General features: G+C 50.4%; 1 protein-coding gene across 1 annotated transcript in view; it reads left to right on the top strand.

Moving 5' to 3' along the window:
* Positions 1 to 22126, top strand: part of LOC140411385 (myomesin-3-like) — a 225706-nt gene that overhangs the window by 37779 nt on the left and 165801 nt on the right. The window contains exons 7-9 of the mRNA XM_072500502.1: positions 3757 to 3801; positions 16674 to 16814; positions 19599 to 19760. Of these exons, the coding sequence (XP_072356603.1) occupies positions 3757 to 3801; positions 16674 to 16814; positions 19599 to 19760 (348 nt within the window). The remainder of the gene's footprint in view (positions 1 to 3756; positions 3802 to 16673; positions 16815 to 19598; positions 19761 to 22126) is intronic.

Here is a 22126-nt window from a genome sequence, read left to right as displayed (position 1 = left end):
CTAGGCAGCGCTTCAGGGCCTTGGAGCAGTCCAGGACGGGGAATTCCATAAGGGGGCGCATACGTTCAGGGTCGGTGCATATAACTCCATTACGCACTACGTAGCCGAGGATGGCTAGACGGTCGGTGCTGAAAATGCATTTATCCTTGTTATACGTGAGGTTAAGGATTTTTGCGGTTTGGAGGAATTTTCGGAGGTTGGTGTCGTGGTCCTGCTGGTCGTGGCCACAGATGGTGACATTATCGAGATACGGGAATGTGGCCCGTAAACCGTACCGGTCAACCATTCGGTCCATCTCTCGTTGGAAGACCGAGACCCCATTAGTGACACCGAAGGGAACCTTTAAGAAGTGGTAGAGCCGCCCATCTGCTTTGAAAGCAGTGTATTTGCAGTCACTACTGCAGATGGGGAGCTGGTGGTAGGTGGACCCACCGTGGAAACGACCTTGTATTGTGAGATCTTGTTCACCAGGTCAGATATATGGGGGAGAGGGTACGCGTCAAGCTGCGTAAACCTGTTGATGGTCTGACTGTAGTCGATGACCATCCTATGCTTCTCCCCGGTCTTTACAACCACTACTTGGGCTCTCCAGGGGATGTTGCTAGCCTCAATAACACCTTCCCTCAGTAACCGTTGGACCTCTGACCTAATGAAGATCCGGTCCTGGGCACTGTACCGTCTGCTCCTGGAGGCGACTGGTTTGCAATCCGGGGTGAGGTTCGCAAACAGGGAAGGCGGATCAACCTTGAGGGTCGCAAGGCTGCAGACAGTGAGGGGGGATATAAGGCTGCCGAATTTGAAAGTTAGACTTTGGAGGTTGCACTGAAAGTCCAACCCCAGGAGTGTGGCTGCGCAGAGGTGAGGAAGGACATAGAGTCGGTAGTTTTTGAACTCCCTTCCCTGGACCGGGAGGTTAGCTACACAAAACCCCTTGATCTCTACTAAGTGAGATCCGGAGGCCAGGGAGGTTTTTTGATTAATGGGGTGGACGGGGAGAGAACAGTGCCTTACCGTGTCGGGGTGTATGAAGCTCTCAGTGCTCTCAGAGTCGATTAGGCAGGACGTTTCATGTCCATTGATAAGCACCGTCGTCGTAACAGTCGAGAGTGTTTGGGGCCGAGACTGGTCCAGGGTCACCGAGGCTAATCGTGGCAGCAGTTGGATGTTCTCTTTGGGCAGTGTGTGGTCAGCCAAACTGGGGTCGTGGGAGTCCATCCAAGATGGCGGCGCCCACTGGTCGCACATGGCTGGGGGTGCACAAAATGGCGGTGCCCATCCACCACACATGGCGTTCGTGGGACAAGATGGAGGTGCCCGGAGGCCACACATGGCCCTGGAGGAGGAAGATGGCGGCGCCCGCTGGCCGCACGGGGTCCGTGGAGAGGGTTGTGGTGGCGGTCCGTATTCGCCTCCGGAGACCGCAGTGACTGCCCGGGCCTGGCATACCGTCACGAAGTGGCCCTTTTTGCTGCATCCCTTGCAGGTGGATGCGCGGGCCGGGCAGCGCTGTCGGGGGTGCTTGGCTTGCCCGCAAAAATAGCAGCGGGGCCCCACGGGGTTGCCAGGGTGTCTCGCAGCACAAGCTTGTGGGGGGATGGGAGATTCTTCGGGGTCGGCCGCGAGGGATTCCATGCTGCCCAGGGGGCTGCCGCGTGGTCGTGGACGTAAGTGCGGGCGTTTCGGGAGGCCACATCCAGGGAGCCGGCAAGGGCCTAGTGTCTCTTTCTCCAGCAATCGCTGGCAGATTTGGGAGGACAGCTTACCTGCAACGAAACGTCCCAAATCAAAAGTTCTGTGTGGTCGCTCGCCGAAACTTGCGGGCAGCTGCAGTTTCTCCCCAACACCAGGAGCGCATGGTAGAATTCTTCCAGCGATTCCCCAGGGATTTGTCGCCTCGTCGCTAGTAGCTGTCGGGCGTAGACCTGGTTTACAGGGCGAATATAATGTCCTTTCAGCAGCTCCATTGCAGCATAAAAATCATCTGCATCCTCGATGAGGGTGTAGATTTCTGGGCTCACCCTCGAGTGCAGAATTTGTAGTTTCTGTTCTCCCGTGGGTATGTTTTCTGCCGTCCTGAGATATCCGTTGAAGCACGCCAGCCAGTGCTTGAAGGTTGCCGCTGAGTTTGCCGCATGAGGGCTGAGTTGCAGACACTCCGGCTTGATTCGGAGCTCCATCCTTTAAAAACTAGCTTATTAAATTGTTGCACGATCAATAACACCAGAAGCGAGGTTGGAGACAATTGAAGGCTTTAATATGCTAGATATTTCCCCTAGCAGCGCAGGTACAGAAGAAAGCTGCTGGGGTGGCACGGGCTCTTATACCCCGCCTTGCAGGGCGGAGCTAACATACAGGCTTAACCAATGGGAACAAGTACATTCTCCACCAATGGTATTCCGCCATTACCAGGTACCGTAATCCTTCCAACACAGACTACTACACTGCCAACCCTTCCTTATCGTTTTGTCCCCAGTCTGTTCTGTGAATCCCCCCGACCCCCTGTCCTCCCCTTGTCTCCCCCCTGTATTCTCCCTCCCTTTTGCTGTGCCCCCCCGCCCCCTTAGCCAGATGCTCCCTCTCCTCTGAGAGGGGCGCCACGGCCCCCCTCACTTCCTGTCTTCCTGTGATAGCCCTCCCGGCTAGTCCGGTGGCTCCCCTCCCTGGGCTGGTTCCTTGTCCCCTCACCTGCTTTCCCTGTCACCGCTCCCATCTCCCTGTCTCCCAACTTTAAACTTAAAACGAGGCAGTACAGTCCCACGCAAACACAAAGTCCACACAGATGTCTCTGGTCACCGTTATTCATTCCCATTGCGGTCCTTTTTCGGCGCACCCTCACCACTGCCGAGTTTGGTCCCTCTCCAGGTTGTTTGCTCTGACAAACTCCTCGTCCTCCACCGGAGTGCCAAACTATTGTTCCTTCCCCTGGTATGTGACCCATATAGAGCGCCGATTTTGCTCTATTGAACTTGGCCCTCTTTTCTGCAAGATCTGCCCCAAGGTAGACCCTGATTCTGTGACCTTCCCATGAACACGGCTTTGTTTGTTGGGCCCGCCTCAGGATCTATTCCCGCCCCGGTCCTGGCACTGGTGCAGCTTAGCGATGATCTCTACCGGTTGTTCCCCTGCTTTGGGTTTCGGCCGGAGTGACCTGTGTGCCCTGTCGAGTTCTGGGGGGCTGGGGAAGCTGTCCATCCTGACTAGGTTACCCAGCATTTGGGCGATGTAGTCCGTTGCGGCCCTTCCCTCGATGCCCTCCGGCAACCCCACGATGCGGACATTGTGACATCGAGACCTGAAGAGGCTTATTTAATTTAATCCATTTTTAAAATCTCTACCGACTGTTCAAAATCTGACGGAACAAGATTGTACATTTACAATGGTCAATTTCCAGTGCCAGAGAGATTGACTTGGAGTAATTAACAAGGATCATAGTGTTAGAGGAGCAGTTAGACTTGAAATTACTTGATTTAACTTTGGTAAGTTTAGCTCATATCTACTGTGCAAATACAGGGATTTCTCACTGTTTAATGCATTTCAATGAGGAGCGAGCCAGCGAAATGTCATGATGCAAAGCTATTGGCGAAACAACAAAACTCAGACAGCAACTTTTCAATTCCCTCATTAAAATGCCTGTGATATTTGTGCAGAACTGGCAGTGAGTCATTAGCCGCAACATTATTTTTAAAGCAAGTTCTGGACCAATATTTATATATTTACCAAAAATCCTCCAACTTGTGTGTTTTTGATAATTCACAGGACATCAAGGCTCAGATTCAGGCGGTGATTCTCTCAAGCTGAAATGTAAGTGACCAATGAATTTGCTTCCCACCAGATTAATGACAGTTCACCCTTTCAGAGTCACCATCACTTGGATAGCGTCAGCTAGGACTGGAATGATTCAGCTCCACTCTGGTTTGCTCAGATCACTGAGCATCATTTTGCTTTATATAATTACAGTATAAAGGTCTAAAAGACAATTTATATGCTATTGCAAACTCTTGTTGGATAAATTAATCCTGTGCTTCATTAATTTTTTTAAAAACTGCATCAATCCATTTATTTTGCTGCGGCCTTCGCCATTGACTGATTTTTTTAGTCACATACACAATTGTTTAGCCTACACTCGTTCTTTCTTTCTTAATTGTGTTAACTCAGTTTGTTGGTTTATCTAATCATCAAAAGGTTTCATATGTTCCACACCAACCAAGGCCATTAAAAGTTCACTGAAAGCTGCTGACGTGTCATATTTAAATATATGTATTTTCTTGCTGCCCATGATCAAAGTGTTTGGTATGTGAGGTGTATATATTTTCCTATCTTCAGAGAGGTCCCAATTTAAATAATTCCACCAGCAAGCTTTTTGTTATTATCCTACGCTTGCGCCACAGGTTTTCGAAAACAGGATATATCACTCAGCAACCTAACACACGATATTACAGACACAAAGATCACATACAGATAAAGCAACAAAAACAATTCCAATGTATACTTTTTAAGTCTCTCTTTCATGGAAGCCTATAGTTTCTAAGATGAGTCGATGCTTCTAATTGAAGTGAAAATCTTTTAAGCAGAGGTTTCTCAGTGAAGTGTGAGGCCTCTTATACTTGAATTTCTACAAGGATGGCTCTCATAAAATCCCTACTGTGCAGAAATAGGCCGTTCAGCTCATCAAGTCTGCACCAACCCTCTGAAAGAGAACCCTACCTAGGCCCACTCACCCACACCATCCCTGTAACCCCACCTAACCTGCAAATCTCTGGACACTCGGGGACAATTTTTTAAATAAAGGCCAATCCAACTAACTCACACATCTTTGGACTGTGGGAGGAAATCGGAGCACCCGGAGGAGACAAGGGGAGAAAGTGCAAACTCCACACAGTCACCCAAAGCCGGAATTAAACCCGGGTCCATGGAGCTGTGAGGCAGCAGTTCTAACCACTGTGCCACCATGCCATCCAGGTGAACTTGAAGTTGGAAAAGGCTAAGGAGAGTCCTTATACACATTCAAGTTATTGCTGCTTATGAAATGAATGAAAAAATGAAAATTGCTTATTGTCACAAGTAGGCTTCAAATGAAGTTACTGTGAAAAGCCCCTAGTCGCCACATTCTGGCGCCTGTTTGGGGAGGCTGGTACAGGAATTGAACTCTGCTGCTGGCCTGCCTTGGTCTGCTTTAAAAGCCAGCGATTTAGCTCTGTGCTAAACCAGCCCCTGCCTTTGTTTGCTCAGTTGAACAGCTGCTGATTTGATAGCTTCCCTGATGGAATTCTCCATTCCTGCAAGCAGCTTTTGCTATTTTTAAAAGCAGACAGACGACATGGCTATGCTCATCATGTGGCTTGTACAACTTCAAAGTCCTTTTTCCAAAGAAAGGGGGTGCATTGATTACACTCCTTGTCTTATAGTTTGACACTTTGAAATTCACCCTGTCTCGCTTGGATGAGAGACCATCAAAATACAATGAAAGATCGATGGACTCCATTTCACATTAATGTAACACACATTGATTTTAAAACATACAAACATATATATTAGGAGCAGGGGTAGACCACTAGGCCCTTCGAGCCTGCTCCGCCATTCAAAAAGATGATGGCTGATCTGATTGTTACCTCAATTCTGTCGTGTTGGGTGCTCTGCTACATAGACGAACCAACACGGTTGCGGATGGTACAACTCAGTTTTATTACTAACAATAACAACATCTGTAAACTGGTTACTGTGGTTCATTCATTACCCTCTAACCTGTGGACCTAGCCCTAACACTATCTTGGAGAAGCACTCAGCACATGGTGAATGTCTGAGTGGCTTGCTGTGAGCTCTGTGCCCTGAGCTGTCTCCTGCTAGAATGAGCAGGAAGTGTTGTGTTCCCCGTTTTATAGTGTGTATGCTCTTGCCTGTGATTGGCTGTGATGTTGTGTGTGTATTGATTGGTCCGTTGATCTGTCCATCAGTGTGTATGTATGTTTGCACCATGATGTTTATCTGAATATCATGACATCCCCCCTTTTTTACAAGAATATGTGCCTATGTGGTAATAAATATAGATGTGTACTGAGTGTAGCTGAATGTGTGTGTGCAATATCTACAGCATGTACATGAGGCTAAACTATATACATAGGAAGGTGTCAGGTGCAACATAGCAACGAGTTTGTACCATAAACAAAACACGTGTAAACATCAAGCATCAAAACGAACTCCTGTAACGACAAAAAGAGAAACATATTAACATTGTGGCATAATACGTCAGTGAGTTCAATGTTCAAACAGGCTCATAAGTCCAGCCTAGTAGGTGGGCGACAAATTCGGGTTGACCGCCTCAAGGGTGGGTCAGGAGCCACCGGCTGAGGAATGGGCCTGGCCACAGGCGACAGAGGAATGGGCATGGTGACAGGAAGCTCCACGAAGTCAACATCAGGAACAACAGGAGGGCGTGGCACCGGTGTATGATCACGTAGCGAGCGCGGAAGCAGGCGAAGAACCCGGCGATTGCGCCAGCGAATGGAGCCATCAGGCATGCGAACCAGGAACGAGCGGGGAGCCACGCGTCAGAGAACTTCGGCAGTTGCCGACCAGCCACCCTCTGGTAGGTGGATGCGGACATTGTCTCCAGGCGCCAGGGCAGGACGATCAGTTGCCCGAGTGTCATGTGCCACCTTCTGCTGAGCACGTTGCTGTCGCATCCTTTGCAGTACTGGAGCATAGTTGAGTGTAGGGACCAGAATGGATGGCACAGTGGTCCTGAGGGCGTGACCCATCAACAGCTGGGCTGGTGAGAGGCCAGTGGCTAGTGGGGCCGAGCGATAGGCCAGCAGGGCTAAGCAGAAATCCGATCCGGCATCAGCAGCCTTGCAGAGGAGCCGCTTGACGATGTGAACGCCCTTTTCCGCCTTGCCATTTAACTGGGGATGCAGAGGGCTGGATGTCACGCGTGTGAAGCCATACGAAGCAGCAAAAGAAGACCATTCTTGGCTCGCAAAACAGGGCCCATTGTCCGGCATGACAGGAAGCGGAATGCCATGGCGAGCGAAGGTCTCTTTGCATGCCCTGATGACAGCGGACGATGTCAAATCGTGCAGGTGGATGACCTCTGGATAATTTGAAAAGTAATCTATGATGATGACGTAGTCCCTGCCAAGCGCATGAAAAAGGTCCACACCCACCTTCGCCCAGGGGGACGTCACCAACTCATGGGGCTGAAGCGTCTCAGGGGGTTGCGCCGGCTGAAACCTTTGGCAGGTGGGGCAGTTGAGCACCATGTTGGCGATGTCATCGCTGATGCCCGGCCAGTATACAGCTTCTCGGGCCCTCCGTCTGCACTTCTCAACCCCCAGGTGGCCTTCGTGTAGTTGGTCGAGGACCAGCTTGTGCATGCTGTGTGGAATCACAATCTGGTCCAGCTTTAGAAGGACACCATCAATGACGGCCAAGTTGTCCCGGACATTGTAGAACTGCGGGCACTGCCCTTTGAGCCACCCTCCCGTCATGTGGTGCATCACACGTTGTAGAAGGGGGTCAGCCGCAGTCTCCCGGTGAATACGGGCCAGACTTGAATCATCAGCTGGCAGATTTGCCGATGTGAAGGCCACCTGCACTTCGACCTGACAGATGAACCCCTCCGAGTCGGGCGGTGTGCTCACTGCTCTGGATAGGGCATCCGCAATGATGAGGTCCTTTCCCGGGGTGTAGACCAGTTGGAAGTCGTACCTCCGGAGCTTGAGCAGGATGCGCTGGAGGCGAGGGGTCATCTCGTTCAGGTCCTTATGTATGATGCTGACCAGGGGGCGATGGTCGGTTTCCACGGTGAACTGGGGGAGACCATACATGTAGTCGTGGAACTTGTCTATGCCGGTTAACAAACCCAGGCACTCCTTCTCGATCTACGCATAACGCTGTTCTGTGGGGGTCATGCCCCGCGAGGTATAGGTGACCGGGGCCCATGATGCAGTGTCATCCTGTTGCAGGAGTACCACCCCAATGCCGGACTGGCTGGCATCAGTCAAGATCTTCGTATCACGAGAGGTGTCGAAGAACGCCAATACCGGGGCTGTGGTGAGCTTAATTTTGAGCTCCTCCCATTCCTGCTGGTGTGTGGGTAGCCACTGGAACTCCGTGGACTTCTTGGCGAGGTGGCGCAGAGCTGTCGTGTGGGAGGCAAGGTTGGGAATGAACTTCCCCAGGAAGTTGACCATGCCTAGGAAGCGTAGCACTGCTTTCTTGTCTGCCAGCTGTGGCATGGCTGTAATGGTGCTCACCTTGTCTGCATCCGGACGGACCCCTGACTGGGGTATGTGGTCCCCCAGAAACTTTAGCTCAGTTTGGCCGAAAGAACACTTGGCTCGGTTGAGGCGCAGGCCGTGTTCCCGTATCCGCGCGAAGACACGCTGGAGACGACTGATGTGCTCCTGTGGTGTGGTGGACCAGATGATGACGTCGTCAACATAGACGCGCACCCCTTCGATGCCCTCCATCATCTGTTCCATGATTCTGTGAAATACCTTGGATGCCGAGATGATGCCAAACGGCATTCTGTTATAGCAGAACCTGCCGAAAGGAGTGTTGAAGGTGCACAGCTTCCTGCTGGACTGATCCAGTTGGATCTGCCAAAAACCCTTAGAGGCATCAAGCTTTGTGAAAATTTTAGCCCGGGCCATATCGCTCGTGATCTCTTCCCGTTTGGGTATGGGGTAGTGTTCCCTCATGATGTTGTTGTTCAGGTCTTTCGGGTCGATGCAGATCCGGAGTTCGCCAGAGGGCTTCTTGACGCACACCATGGAGCTGACCCATGGCGTGGGCTCCGTGACCCGGGACAGCACCCCTTGGTCCTGGAGATCCTGCAGCTGCTGCTTGAGGCGGTCTTTGAGTGGTGCTGGGACCCTGCGAAGTGCGTGAATGACCGGGGTGGCATCCGGTTTGAGCCGTATTCTGTAGGTATAGGGCAGTATGCCCATGCCCTCGAATGCCTCCTGGTTGTGGGCGAGGAGCGAGTGGAGCTGTGCCCTGAATTCTGTATCCGGGAAGTCTGATGTGCCTTCTGGAGACAGAGTGTGCACCCGCTGAACAAGGTGGAGAACCTTGCATGCCTGTCCGCCTAGCAGGGAGTCCTTCGAGGATCCAACTATCTCGAAGGACAGTGTGGCCGTGTATGTATTGTGTGTTACCTGGAGCTGGCAGGATCCCATGGCCGGGATAATGTTTCCGTTGTAGTCGACCATCTTACAACGGGATGGCCGAATTGGTGGTCTGACCTTCAAGGCGTAGAAGGCTGACCATGCTATTAGGTTGGCGGAGTCACCAGTGTCCAAACGGAATGTTATTGGTGATAGGTTGACCGTTAGGGTGGCACACCATTCATCACCCGGATTGACACTGTTCACTGGCATCGGTTGGTGGGTCCTGCTTGGAGACATCCGGTTCCTGTCAATGACCGCAACGCGGAAGGCTTCCGGGTCGTCTGTATCACCAGTTTGTATATCGTCCGGGTATGACTCGGAGTACGGAGGCTGAATGGTCCGCACGTCCCTGCGAGGCTGGCGGAATTGGGGAGCGTTGGCAGGTTGAGCTGCTCGACAGCAGGCAGCGTAGTGGCCCATCTTGCCACAGCGGAGGCATTGTCGGTTCTTTGCCGGACATTGCCGCTTTAAATGTGCGGATCCACAGTTGCCGCACGTCGTGACGTCATGGCTCTCGTTGCGCCATCGCGCATGCGCAGTTCTGTCCTGCGTAGAGCGCGCCTGCGCGTCACGTCCCTCTGCGTCGACGTCTCTTTTGGCGCGTACAAGCGCGGGAGGCCGCGGAAAGCGCGCGAAATGGCCGCCCTCGTCCGGGCCGCGGGCCGGGAGGAACTCGATCACCTGGACCCGCTCGGCCTCGTAGGACTCCTGCCTTGCCGATTCGGCCGCGTAGGACCCCTGCCGTGCCGATTCGGCCGCCTGGAATTGGGAGTAGCGGCTGGTCGCGTTTTCATGGAGGACGCAGGCTTCGATGGCGGTGGCTAGGGTGAGGCTTTTAATTTTGAGCAGCTGCTGGCGTAGGGTGCCCGAGGTGACCCCAAAAACAATCTGGTCCCGAATCATGGAATCGGAGGTGGCCTCGTAACCGCAGGACTGTGCAAGGATACGGAGGTGTGTCAGGAAAGATTGAAAGGGCTCATCCTTACCCTGCAGGCGCTGCTGGAAGAGGTACCTCTCGAAGCTCTCATTTACCTCGACGCTGAAGTGTTGCTCGAGTTTGAGAAGGACCATCGTGTCCTTCGTCTTGTCCTCACCTTCCACGAACACCAGGGAGTTGTAGATGTGGATGGCGTGTTGCCCTGCTGTGGAGAGGAGGAGGGCAATTTTCCTGGTGTCTGAAGCATTCTCCCTTTCTGTGGCTTCTAGGAAGAGCTGGAAGCGCTGTTTAAACAACTCCCAGTTAACGCCGAGGTTTCCAGCGATTTGGAGCGGCTGCGGCGGGCTGATGGTGTCCATGGCGCAGGATGGCGGATTCCTTAAGATGCGTAGGTAGGTCTCACAGTTACTGGGTTCCAATCCTGGTACTATGTCGTGTTGGGTGCTCTGCTACATAGACGAACCAACACGGTTGCGGATGGTACAACTCAGTTTTATTACTAACAATAATAACATCTGTAAACTGGTTACTGTGGTTCGTTCATTACCCTCTAACCTGTGGACCCAGCCCTAACACTATCTTGGAGAGGCACTCAGCACATGGTGAATGTCTGAGTGGCTTGCTGTGAGTTCTGTGCCCTGAGCTGTCTCCTGCTGGAATGAGCAGGAAATGTCGTGTTCCCCATTTCATAGTGTGTATGCTCTTGCCTGTGATTGGCTGTGATGTTGTGTTTGTATTGATTGGTCCGTTGATCTGTCCATCAGTGTGTATGTGTGTTTGCACCATGATGTGTATCTGAATATCATGACAAATTCCACATTTGGCACAGCGGCACATTATTTAACACTGCTACCTCACAGCACCAGGACTCAGTTTTGATTCTGACCTTGGGTGACTATGTAGAGTTTGCAAATTCTCCCCGTGTTTTCGTAGGTTGCCTCCGGGTGCTCCAATTACCTCCCACAATCCAAAGATGTGTAGGTTAGGTGGATTGACCATGTTAAATTGCCTCTTAATGTCCAACGGTTATGTGGAGTATGGGTTACGGAGATAGGGCTGGTGATTGAGCCTAGGTAAGATTCACATTTGGAGGGCTGGTACAGAGTTGATGGGCCAAATGGCCTCCTTCTGCACTCTAGGGATTCTATGATTCTTGCCCATTCCAGATAACCTTTCACCCCATTGCTTATCAAGGGTCTATCTATCCCTGTCTTAAAAATATTCAAAGACTTTTGAGGAAGAGAGTTCCAAGGACCAATGAACCTCTGAGAGAAAGAATTTCTCCTCATCTCTGTCTTAAATAGGCGATCCCTCATTTTTAAACTGTGGCACAATAGTGTTGGATACCTAGATGGCAGGCCACAAACTGAGAGCAAAACCTGATGAAACTGGGACTCTGTCTCACCAGGAAAATGTGAGTACAGGCGGCAAAACAAGGACTGTGATTCCCAAGATACTGTGGAGAAATCCTGCAGGGACTCATCATTTGGAGCAAAGACACTTTTATCTTTCTATTACCTGGGGCGTCATTCTCCGACCCCCCGCCGGGTCGGAGAATGGCCGTTGGCCGCCGTGAATCCCGCCCCCGCCGAAGTCTCCGGTACCGGAGATTGGGCAGGGGTGGGAATCGGGCCGCGCCGGTTGGCGGGACCCCCCGCTCAATTCTCCGGCCCGGATGGGCCGAAGTCCCGCCCAGAAATTGCCTGTCCCGCCGGCGTAAATCAAACCTGGTATTTACCGGCGGTACCAGGCGGCGTGGGCGGGCTCCGGGGTCCTGGGGGGGGCGCAGGGCTGTCTGACCCCGGGGGGGTGCCCCCACGGTGGCCTGGCCCGCGATCGGGGCCCACCGATCCGCGGGCGGGCCTGTGCCGTGGGGGCACTCTTTCCCTTCCGCCTCCGCCACGGCCTCCACCATGGCGGAGGTGGAAGTGACTCTCCCCACTGCGCATGCGCGGGAAACTGTCAGCGGCCGCTGACGCTCCCGCGTATGCGCCGGGAAACTGTCAGCGGCCGCTGACGCTCCCGCGCATGCGCCGCATTTCCGCGCCAGCTGGCGGGGCAACAAACGCCATTTCCGCCAGCTGGCGGGGCGGAAATCCCTCCGGCGTCGGCGTAGCCCCTCAATGTTGGGGCTAGGCCGCCAAAGATGCGGAGCATTCCGCACCTTTGGGCCGGCGCGATGCCCGTCTGATTGGCGCCGTTTTTGGCGCCAGTCGGCGGACATCGCGCCGTTGGGGGAGAATTTTGCCCATGTTTTTTTCCCTTCTCCCCACCCCCCCCTTTGTGTTTGTCTGTCTTGTGTGTGTGTGTGTGTATGTGGGTAGAGGATGGGGGAGGCTAGTAGGAGGTAGACATTTTTAAATATTTAACCAACTATCTGCTGCATATTTCACCATTATTCTTGTTATAAACAGTAATTATATTTCAACTTACAAACCTGTTGACTGTAATTATTGGGCAGCTAAGGGTCAAAGATTTCGGGAATTTTTATTAGAATTATTGGTTAAATCACTTGTGTTGCGACTCCGCAGCACATGGGGCTGGTATCGACTGCGCACTTGCCCAGGGTGGCGTAACTTCAGGACCTATATGTTTCAATCAAGTTGCCACTTATTCTTCTAAATTCAGCAGATACAAGTCATAAGACAATCCGTCCATTCCAGGTATTAGTCCAGTAAACCTTCTCTAAACTACCTTGCATGCATTCTTAAATAAGGACATCAATACTGTAAGCAGAACTCCTGATGTGGTCTCTCACCAGTGCTCTGTCCAACTGAAGCATAACCTTCCTATTCAATTTCCCTAATAAAATATTAACATTCTATTCGCTTTCCTAGTTACTTGCTGTGCCTGCACACTAACACTTTTGTGATTGATGCACGAGGACACCCAGATCCCTCTGCACATCAGAACCCTGCAATCTCTCACCAGTTAGATAATGTGCTTCTTTTTTATTCTAAATGGACAATTCCATATTTTCACGCATTATATTCCATTTGCCTACTCACCTCAACTATCTATCTCCTTTGGTAGCCTGCGTGTTTTCTCTTCACGATTTACTTTCCTACCCATCTTTGTGGATTCAGCAAATTTAGCAATCATACCATTAGACCCTTCATCCAAATCATTTATATAAATTGCGAAGAGTTGAGGATCCAGCCAAATCCATGTGGCACATCACTGGTTACACCATGCCAATCAAAAAAAAACCCATTTATGCATACTCTCTGGCTGGGTTCTCCGATCCTGAGGCGAAGTGCATACACCAACGGAAGATCCGAGAAACCCTCAGCGATTCCGGTACCGGTGAGGGGCAAGCACCGGCACGCATGAAACACCCACGGAGCGCAAGGAAAATGGTCAGAGAATAGCTGGGTCCCGGGCCGCACATGCACAGGGCTGACAAGCTGCAGCTGCACATGCCTATACCCCCACATATGCCTTAAAACATGGCACCAGCTATGCTGGTCCGCGTACCCGCCCACTCCGACCCCACAACCCACCTTCTGGCCACTCCCCCCACCCCTAGCAGAAACCCCCAGGTCAAAAGCACGGATCTCGGCCGAGTGTGGCGCTGTTGGACACTGTCCACAGCCGGCACGTCAAGCTCGTGACCGCACTGACCACATGTGGCCCTTGCCGATGGAACTCAGCCCATCTGAGGCAGAGCATCGTGGATGGGCTGGCCGATGACGCTCCAACGGGGTTGCGACTGCGCGTGGCATGCGTCCTGATGACACCGATTTGGAGGGGGTGGTGCATCGCGAACTGGGGCGGGATTCTCCCCTACTCGGCGGGGCGGGGGGTCCCGGCATGATGGAGTGACGGGAACTACTCCGGCGTCGGGCCTTTAGGGGCCAAACCCTCACCTTGAGGGGCTAGGCCCACGCCGGAGCGGTTTCCGCTCTACCGGCTGGCGGGAAAGGCCTTTGGCGCCACGCCAGCCAGGGCCGAAAGGTCTTCGCTGGGCGACGCGTAGGGTCTCTTCCGCCTCCGCCATAGTGAAGACCATGGCGAAGGCGGAAGAAAAAGAGTGCCCCCACGGCACAGGCCCGCCCGCGGATCGGTGGGCCCCGATCGCGAGCCAGGCCACCGTGGGGGCAACCCCCGGGGCCAGATCGCCCCAGGACCCCGGAGCCCGCCCTCGCCGCCTTGTCCCGCCGTTCAAAAGGTGGTTTAATCCACGCTGGCGGGACAGGCATTTCAGCAGCGGGACTTCGGCCCATCGCGGGCCAGAGAATCGGCGGGGGTGGGCCCGCCGACCGGCGCGATATCTGCCCCTGCCGAATCTCTGGTGGCAGAAACTTCGGGACACGGCGGGGGCGGGATTCACGCCAGCCCCCCGCCGATTCTCCGACCCGGCGGGGGGTCAGAGAATCCCACCCCTGGTATCAAACCGGCGCCTGCCCCGATTTCGGCGTCAGGAGCCATTCTCCACCCGATCGCCATTCTCAATTTCGGCATCGGGCTACGGAGAATCCCTTCCTCTATTTCTTGTTAGCTAGCCAATCTTGTATCCATGCCAATACCTTACCTCCTACACCACAAGCTGTAATTTCCGTAATAACCTTATCAAATACCTTCTGAAAATCCAGTGCAATATATCGTCCGAACCCCATTATTCCACAGCACCTGCTATTTCTTTAAAAAATCCAATAAATTGATTAATCGTGATATTCCTTTCACTAAACCATAGGCACAATTCAGCAAACGGTAGTTGAAGTCCGCTGAACGGCACATTAAGCGGGGTGTTTATGCAGTGCCAAGAAAGACCCGGCTATTCAATGGCACTTTGCCGCTTTTACTGACCTCTGCAAGGAACTCCCGTCGAGGCCACTTTTAAGTCATTTCCTGCACTAGCGAGCTGAGTTTTCCAGGTGCCAGGGGAGTGCCAGATAGCCTTACTGCCCTGTTCCCGACCACCCGAAGCCTCATATCCCCAGCGAGAGCCCCTCCCCCCATCCCGAGGTGCCATCACGACTGATTCATGACTTTGTGGACCTGCACCAAACGGCACCCAGTTGAGGCCTTGCTGGCAAGGCTGGTGCACCCCAGGCCTCATGCCACATTTAAATATGTGCACCTGGTTCTGACCCAGCGGGAGCGAGATGCAGACTGTGACCCTTCGCAGTATTTTGTTGAATCACGCGAGAGGTTTTGAGTGTCACGAATCTCGATCAAGGTCTCTTGCGTAATTCAGCAACCTCGTCCTGACATCAAGTCGGCTGCGCCGAGACCATTGAATCGCGCCCCATGTTGACTCTGCCTGATTACCTGGAATTTATCTAAGTGCTCTGTTAAAACAACTTTAATAATAATTTCTAACATTTTCTCTTTGACAGATGTTAAATTAACTGGCCTGTACTTTCCTGCATTTCACCTCCCTCACTTTTTACATAAAGGAGTTATTTACTATTTTCTAATCTAATGTAATTTTCCTCAAGTCTGGGGAATGTTGGAAAATGAAAACCAACGCATCAACGATCTCACTCGCCACGGTTTTTAAGGGGGGTTGGGAAGATCAGGGCTGCCATTCAAAATGGCGCCCTATCTGCGAGCGGCCATTTCTGCTGGTGAGCTGATGTCCCCAGCAGGAAATCTCTCAGAGTATGGTCTCGGCAGGGATAAACTTCCCGAGGCAAAGAAAAACAGCAAAGTGCCGAATAACAGAGTGATTCTCGGCACTGCAGCCCCCAGGAATCACGTCACCAAACACGCCCGAAAGCGGACTTAGACTTTTGTCTGCTGAATCGTGCCCTTTATCTTTTAAAGTTTTCACTTTAAATCATAAAATGCTTTGCTGAAGTTGATTTATATAAGTCTTTTACACAATGATTTCCAACAATACACAGCAACAACATCAACGTTTACTGTTTAGAAGGAATCTATGCTGTCTGTCATGTGATGCAGTCGTTTAAAACTAAATCCATTCTCTGGTCTCTTATCTTAATTGTGCAACATCCTCTGTTTCAGATTTACATTCCATATCACTTAATTTATACAATGGTATCAGCCACAATTACTCCCTGTGGCAATGTATTTCATGCTCTTACAATGCTCTTGCACAGTGGGTAGCACTGTTGCTTCACAGGGCCAGGCTCCCAGGTTCGATTCCCGGCTTGGGTCACTATCTGTGTGGAGTCTGCACGTTCTCCCTGTGCCTGCATGGGTTTCCTCCGGGTACTCCAGTTTCCTCCCACAAGTCCCGAAAGACGTGCTGTTAGATGAATTGGACATTCTGAATTCTCCCTCAGTGCACCCAAACATGCGCCGGAATGTGGCGACTAGGGGCTTTTCACATGTAACTTCATTGCAGTGTTAACGTAAGCCTACTTGTGGCAATAAAGATTATTATTACTAAAAAAAGGAACTCATTCTAACCTCTCTCTTCACTTGTTTAACTATTGCCCTCTCATATTTGACACCCCAAAGTGAGAAATTCCTGGTCCCAATCCTGCCTGTCTCAGTGTTGTAATCTCCCATGATTCTGCCACTGCACTCTATGCTTTCACTGGAAATGTTTGTGTGACATTAATTGTAACTAATCACTGTACTTTATTTCTCAGCCAATCCCCTTGAGCTGGGTGTTGACATTGTTGATGGGTTTGACGCTTCTTTTGGTAAAGAGGGTGATTCTCTAACCCTGACCTGCAACTTTTCATCCGCCTTGACAAGCAACATTGGAGAATTCTGCTGGCTGAGAGATGGTTTGTGTTCTTCAAAATTAATTTTTTTAATGATTCAATCCTTACCGCTGTGCAACTGATTTACTGTAATAGAACCTATTCTATTCAGCTGTCTCTGGAGGTTTAGGTATGTTAAATATCGAGAAGACTATGGTGGCATTCAAAATTTTAAAACATGTCAAATCCAATGCTTAATAAGATAATGAATGTCTTTTGCAACTTTCAAATTTTATTCATTTTATACAACATACCATCTCCAAAATTAATAAAGTGCTTGAAGACACAATCGTCAGAATAGTCTCCTTCTCTGCTCTGCAACTTATGATATAAACATTATAAAACACAATAATTTACAGTTACACTTTATTCCTCATAAACTAGTAAAGGTACACAAAGACCTGTTAGATTACATGGATTTAATCACAGACACAGACCATTGGCCCAGAAGTTCTCTGTTTGTGTTGATGCAATCTCACTCCTTTCTTTCCTCATATACTTACCTATCTTCCACTTAAATGCACAACGCTACTCACCTCAACCACCCCCATGTTGCAACAAATTCCATATTTTCATCACTAGTGGAGTAAAGAAATTTATCCTGAATTCCCTATTGGATTTATCCTTTACTGTGATATTTATCAGCACTATTTTACTATTTGCCTTTGCGATATCTTTAATGTTAGGCCAGAACATCCTGGAGTTAGATTGGCCGGGGGTTGGTGATTGGCGGGGGAGTGGAGGTACAATCAGGGAGGGGGCAAGTCAAAAGTCAGGGTGAGGTCAGAGTTTGGGGATCGGGCCTTGAGGAGACGGTGTCAGACTTCAGGGTAGGGTAACGATATTGGGCCTTGGGGTGGGGGTGTCAGTGGGCATCAGGCCTTGGAGTGGGGTGTTGGGTCTCGGAGTGGGGGGAGGAGGAGTGTTTGTCCAGTTGAACCTCGGGGGTGGGAGGTGGCAGGTTGGCCCTGGGGGTTTGGGGGAGGGGGGGGGGGGTGAGAGTTGTCTTTGTCTGTGGTGGAGGGGGGGAAATTCTGTGGATTATGGATTGCCTGCAGGTGGTGCAGTCCCTTTGGGATGCGGGGAAGTTCAGTGAGGTGGGGGCGGGGGCAGGGGGGGTGGTGGGGGCATGGTAGTCAGATGGAGGGAGACCTATGGGAGGTGGAAGAGTATAGGAATCCCCTGGTGGGAACGGTAGGGTGGGGGAGACCCTTGGAAGAGTTCTTTGGGTCTGTACAATAGTTACCCAGAGGTTAGAAGAGCTTTTAATTCTTCTAATGTTTTCGGATAACTACTGATGTAACACAGTCAGAACCATCGAAAGTTTGAGATTTAAAAATCCCATTTTCAGATTGTTCCCAGTGCAGGGCATTTACCCAGGGGAAGTTTCCGCTTCTGAGCAATTACTGTGCAAACCTTACCTGGGAATTCCGGAAGAGGATTCCTTTGTGCATCTTTGGCGTAGCCACCCAACCCACACAATCCACACTCTAGATTTACAGCCCATTATATCACCACCCACATTCAATTACACATTATTAACGCCGAGAACATATTTGACACTGAATACAAATTCCATGAATGCAATACTAAAATTTTAAATAAGGGTTCAAAGAAGATTGGATTAAATTGTGACCTTTCACTTTGTGACCTTGGCTCAAAACTCATCCACATTAGTAGGACTGAAGATTTTGTTTTTGCTTCTCCCTCGTCAAGAATCATTTATGAAATTAATTTGAGCGCTCTTAAATTCTGTAAGCATGCTCCCAACAAGGAAAAATTGTCCCTGGTGAAAAGGCATTAGCCTGAAAAGTTAATTCTGTTTTTCTCCCTCAACAAATGCTGACTGACCTGCTGAGCATTTCAAGTATTTTTTTTGTTTTTAAAACTGCCTATTATCTAGTATGAAAAGATGCTATTTGATAGCACTGCCTAAAAACACTAAAAGCGTAATTAGTTTAGAGAATGGAAATGTGAATAGGGACGTTCATTTCAGGCTAGGGTTATTTGTTGGACTTTGCAAGGAATAGTTATCATGTATTTAACTCATGTTATACAGCAATAAGAACATGAGTAAAGTTCAGGGCTGGATTCTCCGCCGGCGGGGTGCTCCGTTTTGCCGACAGCCCGAGGGTTTCCCGACGGCGTGGGGCTGCCACACAATGGGAAACCCTATTGACCAGACGGCGTAACGGAACATCCCGCCGGCGGGGTGAAACAGAAATGTGGGGCGGAGAATCCAGTCCCTGATATTGTTGGTCACAGTATAGCTAACAACTGAAGCTAACTGCAATGAGGAAATACTGGCCTTTCAATTCGACCAACATAGATAGGTTTGCAGTTTGAATTATACCAGGCTCCTCCCATCTGAAAAAGAGGACTTGTCAGGTTGGGGCTCTCTGCCAAACTTTTCCAGTAATAGATATGAGGGGATTGTGGTAAACACCACTAGTGATATATTGTATGTATTATGGCACTGCCTGTATATTACAGGTACGATGGTAAATCCCAGCCTGCTGGCTCCTCCCAGCAGGCGGCGTATAAAAGTGTCTGCTCTCCTGCGCTGCTTCCATTCTGGTTCCAATTGCGGGAGGCACAACATCTTGCGCAATAAAGCCTCAATTGTTTCACCATTCCTGTCTCGTGGTAATTGACGGTACATCAGGGATGCAATCAATAACCTTTTAAAGGAAAGGGAAACAGAAAAATAAGTACATTCAAAATGCAACATTAATGTCAATGCTTATTGTTGTCTGTGAATGCATTTGTGACTAAGATTGCTGCTTTAAATATTTACTGTAATTTCAGGTATGTTGCTGAAGGAATCCAAGTGGTTGAAGATTGAGTGTTTTGATAAATCTACCACACTGATTCTCCCTCACATCCATAAGGAAGATGAGGGTCTTTATACCATGTGTCTCCTCACACAGACTGGTTGCAAGGAGCACAGTGGATATGTCTTTGTTAGAGGTATGACACCAAGTACAGCAATTTGTAGCACCTTCATACTCATTTCCATTGAAGAGGAAGCTCGATCCTGTGTGTTGTCTCTCTCTCCTTTTAATGTGCTGTCATCATCCCTCTTCTTAAAAAAACTGCCCTTGATCCATCCGACCTGTCAACTTCAGTTAAGTCAATGGCAGTTCTGATGAGTGTCTGGTCAGATTTTTGGGATTTGATTCCGGGTTTTTATCTAAATAGGAATGTGTGAAGTTTCATTGAAGTTGCAGCAAATTTACACTAACCTTATAGCGATGAACAGAAGATATCAATCTGGATGATGTAGTGTTACCTATACTCCCAGTAAGTCTTTGATAAAAGAAAATCCAGTACCAGAAGCTGCAAGAAAAGAGTTGACAGGCGAGAAAAGATGGAAATTGAATTGACTGAAAGAGAGGATGCAGTAGGTACTAGGTCAGAAGAGCTATATCAGGTTGGGGCATGGGAGTACTGTTGCTATAGCGCATCAGAGCAGGGGGTCAGAGAGCGGTGTGCCAAGGAGTGGAGAGCTGGCACCCTGGGAATGAGTGGCTGGTTGCAGAGCCAGGGAGTGAGATCCTGTGGAGCACCAGGTTATGAGGCGGACCTCGAGGGATAGAGGCTGACTGCCTTGTGTGTGAGTGTGTGTGTGGGAGTGAGAGAATGTGTATGTGTATGATTGAGAGAGTAAGTGAGTGTGCGTTTGTGGGATTGACAGTGTGAGGGCGAGAGAGTGTGTATGTGTGTAGTTATGTTGGAGCGAGAGAGTGTGTGTGTATGTGTGTGTGGGTGGGGTTTGGGATCAAGAGAAAAAATGTGTGTGTGTGTGTGGGAGTGTGGGGGCGAGAAAGTGTGCGTGTGCGAGAGAGTGCGTGTATGTGGGTGGGAGTGTGGGAGTGAGAGAATGTGTGTGTGTAACTGAGAGCGAGAGAGTGTGTTTGTGTGTGTAAGTGAGTGTGAGTGCGGGAATGAGAGAGTGTGGGAGCGAGAAAAAGTATATATGTGGGTGGGAGTGTTGGAGCGAGAGAATGTGTGTATGTGGGAGCGAGAGAGTGTGTGTATGTGTATATAAGTGAGAGAGTAAGTGAGTGTGTATTTGTGGGAGTGACAGTGTGAGAGCGGGATAGTGTGTATGTGAGTGTGGGTGGGTGGGGTTTGGGAACTAGAGAAAGAGTGTGCGTGTGTGTGGGAGTGTGGGAGTGAGAAAGTGTGCATGTGCGAGAGAGTGTGTGTGTGTGTAACTGTGGAAGCAAAAGAGTGTGTTTGTGTAAGTGAGTGTGTGGGTGGAAATGAGAGTGTGGGGTGACAGAGTGTGTATGTGGATGGGGGTGTTGGAGCGAGAGAGTGTGTGTATGTGGACGGGAGTGTTGGAGCGAGAGACTGTGTGTATGTGTGTGGGAGTGTTGGAGCGAGAGAGTGTGTGTATGTGGATGGGAGTGTTGGAGCGAGAGAGTGTGTGTATCTGGACGGGTGTGTTGGAGTGAGAGAGTGTGTGTATGTGTGTGGGAGTGTTGGAGCGAGAGAGTGTGTGTATGTAGATGGGAGTGTTGGAGTGAGAGAGTGTGTGTATGTGGATGGGAGTGTTGGAGTGAGAGAGTGTGTGTATGTGGATGGGAGTGTTGGAGCGAGAGAGTGTGTGTATGTGGATGGGAGTGTTGGAGCGAGAGAGTGTGTGTATGTGGACGGGAGTGTTGGAGCGAGAGACTGTGTGTATGTGTGTGGGAGTGTTGGAGCGAGAGAGTGTGTATATGTGGATGGGAGTGTTGGAGCGAGAGAGTGTGTGTATGTGGATGGGAGTGTTGGAGCGAGAGAGTGTGTGTATGTGGATGGGAGTGTTGAAGCGAGAGAGTGTGTGTATGTGGATGGGAGTGTTGGAGCGAGAGAGTGTGTGTATGTGTGTGGGAGTGTTGGAGCGAGAGAGTGTGTGTATGTGGATGGGAGTGTTGGAGCGAGAGAGTGTGTGTATGTGGATGGGAGTGTTGGAGCGAGAGAGTGTGTGTATGTGGATGGGAGTGTTGGAGCGAGAGAGTGTGTGTATGTGGATGGGAGTGTTGAAGCGAGAGAGTGTGTGTATGTGGATGGGAGTGTTGGAGTGAGAGAGTGTGTGTATGTAGATGGGAGTGTTGGAGCGAGAGAGTGTGTGTATGCTGATGGGAATGTTGAAGCGAGAGAGTGTGTGTATGTGGATGGGAGTGTTGGAGCGAGAGAGTGTGTGTATGTGTGTGGGAGTGTTGGAGCGAGAGAGTGTGTGTATGTGGATGGGAGTGTTGGAGCGAGAGAGTGTGTGTATGTGGATGGGAGTGTTGGAGCGAGAGAGTGTGTGTATATATGTGGGAGTGTTGGAGCGAGAGAGTGTG

This window comes from Scyliorhinus torazame, chromosome 1, assembly GCF_047496885.1.
Source record: "Scyliorhinus torazame isolate Kashiwa2021f chromosome 1, sScyTor2.1, whole genome shotgun sequence".
In the NCBI taxonomy this organism is placed as follows: Eukaryota; Metazoa; Chordata; class Chondrichthyes; order Carcharhiniformes; family Scyliorhinidae; genus Scyliorhinus; species Scyliorhinus torazame.
The sequence above is the reverse complement of the archived record's forward strand: the minus strand, read 5'-3'. Positions and strand labels throughout refer to the sequence as shown.